This window comes from Cucurbita pepo, chromosome 10 (genome assembly GCF_057944985.1).
Source record: "Cucurbita pepo subsp. pepo isolate OVF chromosome 10, ASM5794498v1, whole genome shotgun sequence".
NCBI classification, from domain to species: domain Eukaryota; kingdom Viridiplantae; phylum Streptophyta; class Magnoliopsida; order Cucurbitales; family Cucurbitaceae; genus Cucurbita; species Cucurbita pepo.
In genome coordinates, this window is record NC_141807.1 from 18,822,420 (window position 1) to 18,835,220 (window position 12,801).

Genomic DNA, 12,801 nt, shown 5'->3' on the forward strand with positions numbered 1-12,801 from the left:
GGTGTGGTCTCAGAGTTTTGATATTTATTGTTTTTTTTTTCTTCAATATGTATGAGGTGATAGAATACTCTCAAACTTAAACTAAGTCATTGCTCTCAATGAGAATTGATGTGGGTGTGAAATCATTCTTGGAAGTAGCTTGACGTGCGAAAACTCTTGGTTATTTTTTTCTTGTTGGAAAAATGGTCTAAATTGGTTACTGTCATTGAATTTTATTGATCATTCATTCTCAACATTATAATTAATGAACATCTACCAATGTTCTTCCAGTTTCTAAAAATGGTCTCCCCAGAATAATTGGTACATCGTGGTTGGCTTTATAATCCAAAATGACAAAATCTACTGGAAATATGAACGTGTACATTTGAATTAAGATATCTTTGATCTTACCTTCTAGATGAGTGAAAGATTGATCGGCTAGTTGAAGGGTGACCGTAGTTTATCTAGCTCACCAACACCACATAATGCTCGGCCTAGCTCCTTACCTCCCATTGGTACATGAATTGTAAATGAGCCAGGGTCTTTCTCCTTTAAAGAGATTTTGTTTTTTTAAATATTGCACTACACTTTTCATTCCACGCTACCACCTTGAATTCATTAAATTTTCTTCGGTTGGTGAGAGTATCCTTTAATAATTTGACATAATTGTACATTTGTTTCAATGCTTCGGTAAGTTTATATGAATTTCTTAAAGATATTCACAAACTTCTCGAAGTAGGCTTCCTCCTTCTTCCTTTTTATTCTCGGTTGGAAATGAGATGTTGGGGTATACACTCTGCTTACTTCTCGACTACTGTATGCTACTTACGTTTTCAGAGATTTTTCTGCTTCTGCATAATTTTTCCTCTACTCCTATTGAACATTTTTCTCCTCTCTAGATTGTATATTAGTTGTCTCTTGGGAGTGACGATTGCTATTTTGTTTAATTTCACCTCCCATGTTCGGGATTTTTTTTCACATTTCTCAATTATATTTCTTGACATTGTTTCTTACCCTCTGTAATTTACATTGTGGTATCTGGTGGTAGTTTTCAAAGAGATCTATTTCTTAACTCGATAGTTAATTGACCTAATTGAACTTCCATATTTCGTAAAAATACTTGTTGACTCTCTATTACAACATCGTTCTTGGCCATATATTCCTTAATTAAACTCTCAAGAGACGACCCTTTTATGTGCTAAGCTTGGCTAGTTTCTTTTCTTTTGGTATTAGCATGTTGATGACCATATGCCATTTAATTTTGTAGTCCAAAATATGGAGGGTAATTTGCCTTAGGTGACATTTATTGACTGTACGAGTTTTGTTCCGTCCATGAAAAGTTTGGATGGTTTCTCCATCCTAGGTTATAAGTGTTTGAGAATGGGTTCTTTTCTTCTTTCCTTGACTAACTTGATTTTCCACATAAAAAACAAAAGCTCGATTAATTGGACAATGGTCAAAACTATGTTTTTCTCCACAATATACACAAGATTCAACCTCTTCGTTGAGTTATTACAGTTGTCGTGTGGATTGATGTTTCAGTCATTGAGTCTTCTCCCAGCGCTAGAGCCTGTAGAATATTAGTCACCAAAGCTAATTGAGCGTAGATAGATGAGGTTTTAGTTCCCCTTAAGGCTTGTCGTAAGCGTGTCAAGATCATGACGCCGCACGGTTGAAGAAGTACGATCATCATACTAGATACTTGTGAATTGGGCCACGACTGACAAACGTGTTGGGCTGCACCTAAGGAAGTGAAACCCAAACCTAGGTAGGTTCAGATACGGGCCTATGGGTCGGACCTGGTTCCTATCGAGGCTCCAGTTTAGACATAGGGTTGGAATCCGAGCTTATGGTTTGGACCCAAAGTAGAAACCCTTCAAGATTCCTCTTCTTTGGGACTTTCCCCTTTTTTTTTTTCTTTCTTTTTTTTTTTTTTTTTTTTTCGTCCTAATTCTAATAGACTTTTTGCCATTTTTAATCCATCTTTGCCTTTTTTTTTAACACATTTATGACGAAAAATTTCTAATATATTTTTTATCATAATTTAGAAAAACTAATAAAAATTTATTTCTAAGTCACAGAAATCAATCAAGTAAAATAGAATAACGTACTGTGATGGCCTCAAAATGACAACCTTTCTTCTTGGGGATAAAATGTACGCAAAATCAGAAGACTGATAGATTACATTCTATCGAAAGATTATTGAGGAACTCTATGGATTTGAGAGGAGAGTGTATAGTATATGGGAAGAACTTTCTTTTATGGTGACCGAAGATTATGACAGAGGGGTTTGCTAGACGTGAGGAATGTTGGAGAGAGGAGAGATTTTTTTTGTGAGAAATGGGGTTACACAGTGACCTTTTCCGACCGTTTTCGAACCGTAACACTTTTTTTCTTTATCATCATAACCCGAAAAGAAGAAAATGCGAAATTTTACTAAGACAATGAACACTATTTGAAATGGAAAAGAAAATTTAAGACTCAATCAAATGTTAAATGTTGAATGGAGGGAACATTAATTAGGGTAAAAAATTGTAGGAGAGAGCAAGTGATGTGGGAAAGTAGGTCCTACACGGAAGCCTATTATTGGCTCCAATGTGTTCTTTTTTACCACTTGTAGCCTGCAGCTGCAGCCCCATTATGTAGGCCACCACCTGCTCATCATAAACTCTATCTAACCCATTACCACTTTAGAATCTTTCCATATCCCTTTTCTATTTTACTTTCTTTTTATAGGTTTTAATTATTTATTTTATCTCGTGTTGGTCTGTGTGGATAGTTTTCACTCTAACAAACGTAAGTAACTTGACCATGTCGCAAGGGATATAGGAAAATGTCAGAGCCATCAAATGCTAAATCTTGATTTCGAATTATGGGCATGAGTCGTTACAGATGCACCTCACATTTATTGCGAGCATTTTAGCTTTCAAGTTCATGTCTTCTTCATTTAGTAAACTAGCTAGTTGAATTTCAAGTCTATCTCGACGTTTGAACCTGATACAGAAACTAGTCAATATGTGATATATATCAATCTCTTCATAGCTCTCTCGAGTGTTCTGGAACGAAAGAAAATACATAAGTGAAAATTATTAAAAGAATAATAATAAAATGTTGAAATGAATGATGAAAAGAAGGTTGAGTGAGAGTTGTTGGGGGCATAGAGTTATGAATGGCAGTTAAAGCAGTTTTCAGTTGTGAACCCCACACCTCCACTTGCGAACAGTACAATTCCTTTGCTGGCATCTGCAGCCTTCCATTATGCCAACATGGAGGTGGGCCCCTTTTCTCTTCTCAATTTCATTCCCTTCATTCACAACCATAATAACTATCTCTATAATTTTTTTTTTTTTTATAATTCCAAATAAATAAATAAATAAATGATTCGCTCGTGTAAAAGTTTAGGGTTTAATTTGATATAATCTCTACATTTTGGAGGTATAATTTAACGGCTAAGTTATAGGTATGCCTAGTAAGGATTTTTCTCCTTCCGCTCGATGCCCTTCCATGCTCCAGGGGTGATTCTGTCTGCTTTTGTTCTTTAAAGTAAGAAAAGGACTTAGACCATCCCGAGACTGGCACTAGTCTGCCCAAAACGAAACCGCTACAGATACTACCAAAGCATTTATAGTTCTTTTCTCTTTACGAGGAAAATAATTTATTAAAACCCTTTCCCACACGATAAGAAGACAGTCTACCATCTAACTTTCTCACCCCATCTAACGTTCTTCGGTTCAAAGGGAGGTTTTTCTTAACCACTGTGTATTGCACTTGTCAACCAGGGACGAAAATTATGATCAGTCCAATGATCTTTAGGAGGGAAATCCATCTACTACGTTCAAAAACTAAATTTAAATGAAACGTTATCAACCGAACATCGTAAATTTCAACAAATAATGAAGAACCCAGAAAACCCATTCAACAGCATAAAAGAAAAAATGGGACTTTCAAATTTGAAGTGAAAGCAACAATAATTAGTGTTGAATAAATGATGAGAGCCAATTCCCCACAGAAAAATCACACAGACCACATCTCACAGCCTATGTAATGTATTAAATAATAATAATCGATCGATCTTTCCGACATTGTTTCGAGTCATTTCTCTTCCTAAACTTAAAACGCCAAACAAAACGTAATACCACAAAAAATCAAACTAGTTAAGTCGTCTCGAAATGTAAGACCGTTCTCTCTTTGCCATCATTTGTAAAAGGGTAGAGCATGTTAGCAATGTAAATCATGGGTGGACGAGTCGAGTTGTTAGCTAGGCTGATTCATCATATTCGAGCCATTCGAAACCGAGTCGATAGCATAAGCCTCCAACCCTCTTGACCGACCAGGCGCTCCACCTTTGAGCGACGACAGATCCAACACAATCCTGCTCCCCAAAAGAACATAATATACATAAACACATTGAACACACTAACTTTCAAATCATCGACACTCAACTACGAGTACTTACATCTTCCGAGATTCATTCTCGAGGTCTGAAGTTCGGTAGGTTATTATAATTTTGTTATCGATCCTCGATACCGAATGAACAATTGGAGGAAGGTCCAAATCTGATTTAATGCAACTATGAAAACTCACATCAAGCCCCAAAAGTTTCTGTAATAATTCATGATATCAAAAGGATGAGAAGTCTGATAGCTAAAACATAAACCAAAAGCAAAAATTTCATTACCTTCAAACTCTCATAGCACTCTTCAAGGTTATCATTGAACAAGAAATGATCAAATATACCAGACGATTCGCCTTGCTTGATCTCGGCCTCGGCATTTCGCAGTCGTTTTAGGATTTGTTCTTCGGTTTCGGTTCCTCTGAGGGTGTAACGATACATATTTAGATCGGTTAAAATGAAGGGAACACGTTTTAAATGAGGAAATTAATGGAGTTGTTGTTAACTTACCTAGCACGAAGGCGCTTCTCGAGTTCAGCCATTGACGGTGGAGAGATGAAGATGAATATTGCATCCAAGGAACTAGCCCTCACGGACCTTGCACCTTGAACGTCGATGTCGAGAATGCATCTCTACAGGACAAAAACACAACAAATGTTTTAGATTTGCAGACACGAAACTCGTTTCAACTAAGAATAAGAACGTGATTGAATGCATACTTTTCCTGCATCTGCTACTACTTCGACTGCCTCGACACTAGTTCCATAGAGGTTTCCATGAACGGAAGCAAACTCGAGGAATTTCCCTTCTTTTATGTCCCTCTCCATAACACTACGCTCCGTAAAATGGTAATGGAGGCCATCTTTCTCCATGTTCCTCGGAGCACGGGTCGTGTGGCTAACGGAGAATCCAAATAAAGATGGAAACTCTTTCATTAGCATGGATATAAGAGTACCCTTACCTACACCAGACGGACCGCTAACAACGATCGGCTTCTCGATAGTTCCCCTCACACCTTTACTCCAAGCAACAACTTCAGAACCCAATGACTTTCTTTGTTCTTGAACATATGGGGTATCCACCTACTCACATTCAAGTAGATTAAACATCATAAGAACAAGACCAAACGCCCCGAAACACGATAATTTCAGCTGACTAACCTCAAGAAACCAAAAAGAGTCATCTAAGGCGGATCCGCCCTTAATAAACAATATGCGATCTTCATTCAAAGCGATTGCCGAATGCCCTTTACACGGGTTTGGTACCGTTCCCAAAACAACTGGATTGATCCTACAAATCCCACCAGAGCTTAGAAAACCTTTAACCCAACGACTTAATCGCATAGCCAGGGGAGAAACTTACTTCAATCCTTTGGAATGATCAAATACTCGAACTTGAAACGACAACAACGAGTCGTCACAGCCTCCATCAACAAGATACTATTAAAAGCATATCCAAAAATCAAGACTAGTAGAGGTAATTTCTTCATAAAAATCGATACGATACAACTAAACGAGCGTACTGTTTTATCGCCGATGACAGTGGCTGTTTCACAACCTTTCGATTTTAAACCGAACCCATTACGAAATCCTTCCTTCAAATCATGAACAAAGAAAGCTGGGGCTTCTCCCTAATGAACACAAAGTCCAGCAAAATCGTATCACAATATAGAAACTATATAACCCTTTTACATAATTCACCTAATGAATCAAAGCTTACCATGGAGAAATTTAATCCTCCAAATTCTAGATTACCCTGATCAAGATAGATAGAATGAGATATGAGATTCAAACCATATATTTCAGGATTCAACAAGAAACTTCACATGATAATCGAAATACAAAACGTAAACCAACAAGAAAACAGGGGATTCAGAGCTCGAACCCTCCAAACACAGAAAGAACTCCAAAAGTGAAATTCCCAGAAGAAGAACTATCAATGCTGTCAATGGAAAGTGCAAAAGTTCATAATTACGATCTCAAGAAATTCACAGAACAAATGCGAGAAAGAGGCAAAACCTAGCGAAAATCAGCAAAATCAAAGCCGAAAAAACAGAATAGGGGCGGGATTAAATCAACGAACAGCCAGTATGCATCAACAAAATTAAAGCGCATTAGACAGTGATACCTGTAGCGAATTCTGAGCAAAGGGGCGGCTAAGCTCGTGAAATCGCAGGAAATTTTAGGGGAATAGCAAGAAACGAAGACGACCCAGTTTCTGAATTCTTGTGTTTCGATTGAATGGGTAGTAATCAAAAGGAAGGCGGAAGAGAAGAGAGGCGCAGGGAAGTTAAGAGGAGCATTGGGGTATTTGTAGGCGAAAGGGGTGAGGTTTGGGTCGCATTCAATTCACGGAACAAGAAGACCGGCTTTCGTTTTCTTGCGGGATGCTTATGCTTATTGCTAATCGTATTTCTTTTCGTTTACCTAAGCGATTTGATTCATTAACATTGGTTTTCTTTAGGGTTTTTTTTGTTTTTGTGCAACCCATATACGACTGGTGTTCATATCGCCTGATAACTACTTTGAGTTGGTTTAGACGAATTTTTCGAGTTTACGGTTCTTTGTTGGGTCAACCCAACTAACCCCACTAACTGTAAAATATGGTTACATCTCAACCTAACTGTATCTTACCTTTAAAAAGATTAATATTTCTAACTGATATCAGTGATGTGCTGTAACTTATAAATATGGGCAATTGTTGAACTAAAAAAAAAATTGAAATCGAACTACATGGAGCGGGAGGAGAGAGTGGAGCGGGTGTTCATATGACCTAATACCTAGTTTGGGTTTGGTTAAATTTTTAAAAGAAAATTCGGTTCGATATACGAGTTGAACCTTTTTTTTTTTTTTTTTGACAGGTCAACCCAACTAACCCCACTGACTCAAAAATAGGGCTGCATCCCAACCCAACTCTAGGTTACTTCTAAAAAAATTAAAAATATTAACCGTTTATAACTTATAAATGTTCAATATTTAAATTTTATGATATTTTAGTTATTTATGTAACATATGAACAATTGGGTTGAATTGAATTGTGAACTCTGTTAGGGTTACTCCGATTTCCAACCCAACATTTTGGATTGGTCCTGTAACGATCCAGATCCACCGCTAGTAGATATTGTTCTATCCACCCCCTTTGGGGCCCAGCATCCTTACTGGCACACTGCCTCATGTCTACCCCCTTCGGGGAACAGCGAGAAGGCTGGCACATCGTCCTAAACCTAACTATGATACCATTTATAACGGGCTAGATCCACCGCTAGCAGATATTGTCTTATTTGGGCTTCCCCTCAAGACTTTAAAACGCGTATGCTAGGGAAAGGTTTCCACACCTTTATAAATGGTGGGATTGTTCTCCTCCCCAACCAACGTGGGACATCACAGGTCCAAAAGATTTTTCGAACCCAACTAACCCAAAATTTTGGATTGGTCTAAAAGATTTTTTCAACGTACACCCATCTTATAAAATACCTTAAAAATTAAAAAACATGCCTCTAATCATTAAAAAAAAAATTCAATTTTATTTTAAAATTTAAATTTCCCTCCAACAAATATTTTTCAAGAGTTATAAATCTTAAATAACACACTTTTTAATTTTTAAACCTAATTTTGATGTTTATTTTGTATAATATTAAAAAAAAAAAAATTGATATTGATTGACATTTTTATTTTATTTGGATGTATATATTATTCATTTTCAACTATTGACTTCTTGTACCTTCTCCCACCCTTCAACTTGTTCTTGCAATTGTACGTTTTTTCCTTATATAATTACTTAATTTCATTATAAATTTATGTGTACGGTGCAAGTTGAAATAAAATATTTATAATACTAATCAACCAATTACAAAAGTGAACGGGTCGGGTTGGGATGGATTGGACAAAGCTTTTTGACCAATTGGGTTGGTTGGACTGGTAACCCGAACAACCTGAGTTCACAACTCAATCCAATCCAACCATCTATTTTCGAGTTAGGTTGGGTTAATATCAAATATTCTCAAGTCATAATGCATCATTAACATCAGTTACAAACGTCAAATATCCTTAATCTTCGTAATAATCTTAAAAGTAGGGTCAAATAGAGTTGGGTTGTAATCCTCTTCTCGAGCTAGTTGGGTTGAATCGATAAAAAAGAAACTGCCTAATCGACCCAAATTTTCGATTTTTAAAAAATTCAATCCAACCAAAATTTTCGATTTTTAAAAAATTCAATCCAACTCAAATCGAAAAAAAGAAAACTTTAAAGTTTGAATTTGGTGACATTTTGGTTTGTGAATTTTTTTTAGTTACTCGTTGAGGGGAATTGAATTAAAATAATACATTTTAATTTTTTTCAAAAAAATGAATATATAAGGACTCCATTTATTTTTTTATTTAAATAAATCAACAATCGTCGGAGTTTCCATGAGATTTTTGTCGAGTTACTGAAAATCTCGTAAAACTGATCGTAATGATTCCGCTATTAAAAAAGGAGGTCTTGTCAAGTGCACTAAATCGATTATGGATGTTCATGCTGGACAGGCTATGTCCCGACACCAACGTAAATGTATTTTTTTTAATATTTTAAAAAAATTAGTATTTTTTTTTTTAATTCAAGAGTATTAATTAAACTTTTAAATAATGGAATTTTGAAACCGTCTTATAAGTTAATGAAACAAAATATCAGTTGAAAGATATTTTTGAAACAGAATATTACCGGTTTCATCCAAAACTAACTGACCGTTGAAAGATATTTTTGAAACACAGTATTAACTGTTTTCATCCAAAACTAACTGATAGTTGAAAGATATTTTTAAAACACAGTATTAACTATTTCCATCCAAAACTAACTGATAGTTGAAAGATATTTTTGAATCACAGTATAAATTGTTTCCATCCGGACCTCAGAATTTGTTTTTATCTTTTATTTTAAAATCAATTATAATTTCGTCCTTCAAAGCCAATCATATTTTCAAAATTTTCAAATCCAATATTTTACTATTAAAATACCATATTTTAATTGATTAACAACACAAAATTCTATATTACCAATTTTACCCCTAATCGACCGATCCAGATTACTTAACTCAAATTATAAAGAATCGGTATGGTTAGAGTTTTTTTTTTCTTTTTTCAATTTAGATTGGGTTAACTTTTTGGAAGATTAAAAATTTGGGTTGGTTTGCAGATAAACATTTTTTTGGTCGGATCAACTCAACCAACCCAAAAATACAGTTATAACCTAACTCTATTCCATGCTACTCTTAAAATTAATATAGACATTAAAAATATTTATATAAACATTAAAAATATTTAACGTTTCTAACGATGTTAGTGATGCATTGTGATCGGTAAATGTTTCATATTTGAGTATTATGATATTTTAGTTATTAATGTAATATCTATGACGATAAATATGACTGCTTAAAAATAATTATATAAATAAAAAAAAATAAAAAATAAAAATAAAAAATAAAAAACTTACAACCGAACCTAACCCAACTCAACTCGAAAATAGAGGGTTGGGTTGGGAACTTTATTTGGGTAATTCAGGTCACCGAACCAATCAACCCAAAATTTCAAGTTGGTCTAAAAGATTTTCTCAACTCGTCCTTTCTATTTTCTTTTTACTTTTAATTTTCACAATAAACTTAAAAATATTGTTCGATTGGGTTGTGACCCTGTTTTTAGAATGGTCGGAATGGTCGGTTGTGACCCTACCAAAAAAATGTCAACATGGAACCGACTCAAATTTTTTATTTTTCAAGAGTTAGTCTGGTTTTCGGGTCCTATAAACATACATAAAAAATATTAAAAATATTTAATATTAAAATTACATATTAAATTTGTACAAGCCGCCGTGGTCGGGTCGGAAAGATAAAAGAGAGGGAATTTAAAACAATTTATTATTATTTTTAAATGGAATTAAAAAATATATTGTTTAATAAAAGAAAATTGTTTTAATTAATTGTTAGACAGCGAAGAGACAGCAGGCGCGTGAATCTATGGCGCGTGAAGTATTTGAAATATGAAATTATTATTAATAATTTACAAAAGGGATTTTGATCTACTGTTGAAGTGTATACGTTTCATCCCATCACTATTTTAGTCGGCAACGCGGTTTTCTTTTTAATTTCCCAAAATATTAAGGGCATAATTGCAATTAATCTAAAATTTAGGGCCATCATTGAAAATTTAGGGACGACGTATTTGTGGTAAAGTTTAGTAAAATATCTAGTCAATCTGCTGAAGGCATCGTGCTTGATAGCTGACTTCGAAGATTGACAAAGATCAGAAAGCCTATGTAGATACTGTGACACTTTGACAGTCTTATGCGTGCACGAGCCAAGCTCATTTGAAGAAACGTCTGACCTAAAAGCGTGGGAGAATGCGATGAAAGAGGGGATTTGTAAGTGGGAACTTGTCCCATTACATGTAGGAGTGAAGTCAATTGAATTATCTCGTTTTGTGTAAGGGTATGATAGGTGAAGCACTAGAATGACGACTCTATTTTGATATCAACCAATTCTTATTGATCGTTTAATGATTTCACCAGTTTGTCTCGTCGGCCGTGCTCATTGTTAGAGTCGTCACGGCCATCGATTGTGTATTGATGTTGCTCAATCCTCTCAACACATAACAAACGGCTTATCAACTGTTTCACGATTGTTGATGGGTCTCATGATTATGCTCGTCTATAGTCTTGTGATTGTTGATTCTGCACACTTAATATGCAAACTCCTAGCCAATTGGATCTAAAAACCCTCATAAACCCTTGTTCTTCATCTTCAGCTCTAGGCTTCTCTCAACTTTGTCCGAAGTATGACTTCATCATTGGCTCTAGTGATCGATCACCAAAACTTGCAATTTGATGTCTGATCGTGTGCTTAGCTTCTATCAGTGAACAACTCATCTTATTAATTTTTCACGTTTGGATAGTTCATTATTTCGTTGTTCCATTTGTTCATCTCCTTCCACCCTCGGTTGCAACATCGTGGTAAGGACCAACGTCCATGATATTAGTATTGTGCCCCACCATTCTTTGTGCATATCTACCCTTTCGAGTGATTGTAAGAATGAGAGAGAGAGTTGCTTTCGGGTTTACACGCAACACTCAAAGGATGCGAGTGTCATAGTTCGTTATAGCTTGTTTCAATTGGATCAATCACCGGTCCAATTCAATTGGTTTAGTTTGATACAATTCGAAATTTGATTTACTCTTATTTGGTTTGGTTTTAAAGGGATTGACCAAGATAATTTCTAGTTGGATGACCTTTTTTTTTTTTTTTTTTTTCCGCTGGTCACGAGCTAGATGACTTGCATCCTAGTTTTTTTATCATAGGCTAGATGATCAGGGTTTTAATTTTTAGCCTCTAGTTAGATGGTCGGTATTTTGATACCTGATAAACGCTAAATGATTAGTGTTTTTGGATCCGATTAGGGTCATAGGTTTGATGATTGGGTAGGGTCACAACTAGATGACCTTTCAACTTCATGTTGTAGTTTATAGTGTGTCGTATATCTAACTTCAACACGGGAATATTTACCGAGTATTTTTAATACTCAATCTTTTAGAGCTTTTTTTATTAAGGTAAGAGTAAGGGCATACGAAGTACGTAGCGAGATGAGTTGTTGACTATTCTATGGAGTCTATGTCGTTGACGTTTTACTTATGCATTCCGAGTGTTATGAGCTTTGTTTTTTATCCTTCCGAACGTTCAAGAGGGACGCCGAAATTTTATTTTTATTGTTTTGTTGGAAATTATTTATGATTATTTAAAACGATGATAACTTTTTTTTAAAAAAAAAAGATTAGGAAACTTTATCTACTTCAATTATGGCGTGATTTGGTGAGCCCTCACTTTTTGTATTTTGGTCTCCAATCCCCCAACTTTTTTAAATTTGAGTGTCTTGATCGTGAAATGTTGACATGATAGTTGAAAGACAAACATAATATTGCTAATATAGGTGTAATATAAAGATTAAATTACAAATTTGGCCTCTAAATTTTTTAATTTACGTTAACGTTTCAAAGTGTTAATTTTATTTTGGGTAGAAGATGTTAGATGAACACGACCCTCCACAATGATATGATATTGTCTACTTTGAGCATAAGCTCTTATGGCTTTGCTCTGGGTTTCCCCATACCAATAGAGAGAGTATTCTTTGTTGCACGCCTCCCCTTAATCGAGGCTCGACTCCTTTGGAGTCTTATTCATTTTAGATTGCCTTCGTGATTTCGAGAAGGAATTCCGTAAATTAGCCGATGTGGGACTTTCATTATCCAACACCTCCCCTCGAACAAAGCACGCCTCCCCTTAATCGAGGCTCGACTCCTTTTTCTTTTTGGAATCCTTTGTTCGACATTTAAGGATTTACCAATATATTGGCACGACTAAGTTTAGGGCATGACTCTGATAGCATGTTAGACAAACACGACCCTCCATA

General features: G+C 35.4%; 1 protein-coding gene across 1 annotated transcript; it reads right to left on the reverse strand.

Moving 5' to 3' along the window:
• Nucleotides 1-3,928: 3,928 nt before the first annotated feature.
• Nucleotides 3,929-6,767, reverse strand: LOC111803029 (guanylate kinase 2). Its single transcript, XM_023687276.2, has 11 exons — nt 6,500-6,767; nt 6,257-6,313; nt 6,092-6,127; nt 5,895-6,002; nt 5,735-5,811; nt 5,533-5,662; nt 5,092-5,454; nt 4,883-5,004; nt 4,658-4,793; nt 4,436-4,581; nt 3,929-4,351 (listed from the first exon to the last, which is right to left on the reverse strand). Exons 3-11 carry the CDS (start codon nt 6,092-6,094, stop codon nt 4,234-4,236), a joined length of 1,203 nt encoding a protein of 400 aa, XP_023543044.2. The 5' UTR covers nt 6,095-6,127; nt 6,257-6,313; nt 6,500-6,767; the 3' UTR covers nt 3,929-4,233.
• Nucleotides 6,768-12,801: the final 6,034 nt, after the last annotated feature.

What these genes read in the sequence shown, in the direction of transcription:
- LOC111803029 (XM_023687276.2), bottom strand. An exon ending in GATCATTCCAAAGGATTGAA is followed by an intron (nt 5,663 to 5,734) that starts GTAAGTTTCTCC and finishes TGGGATTTGTAG; the next exon opens with GATCAATCCAGTTGTTTTGG. An exon ending in GAGAAGCGCCTTCGTGCTAG is followed by an intron (nt 4,794 to 4,882) that starts GTAAGTTAACAA and finishes TTACACCCTCAG; the next exon opens with AGGAACCGAAACCGAAGAAC.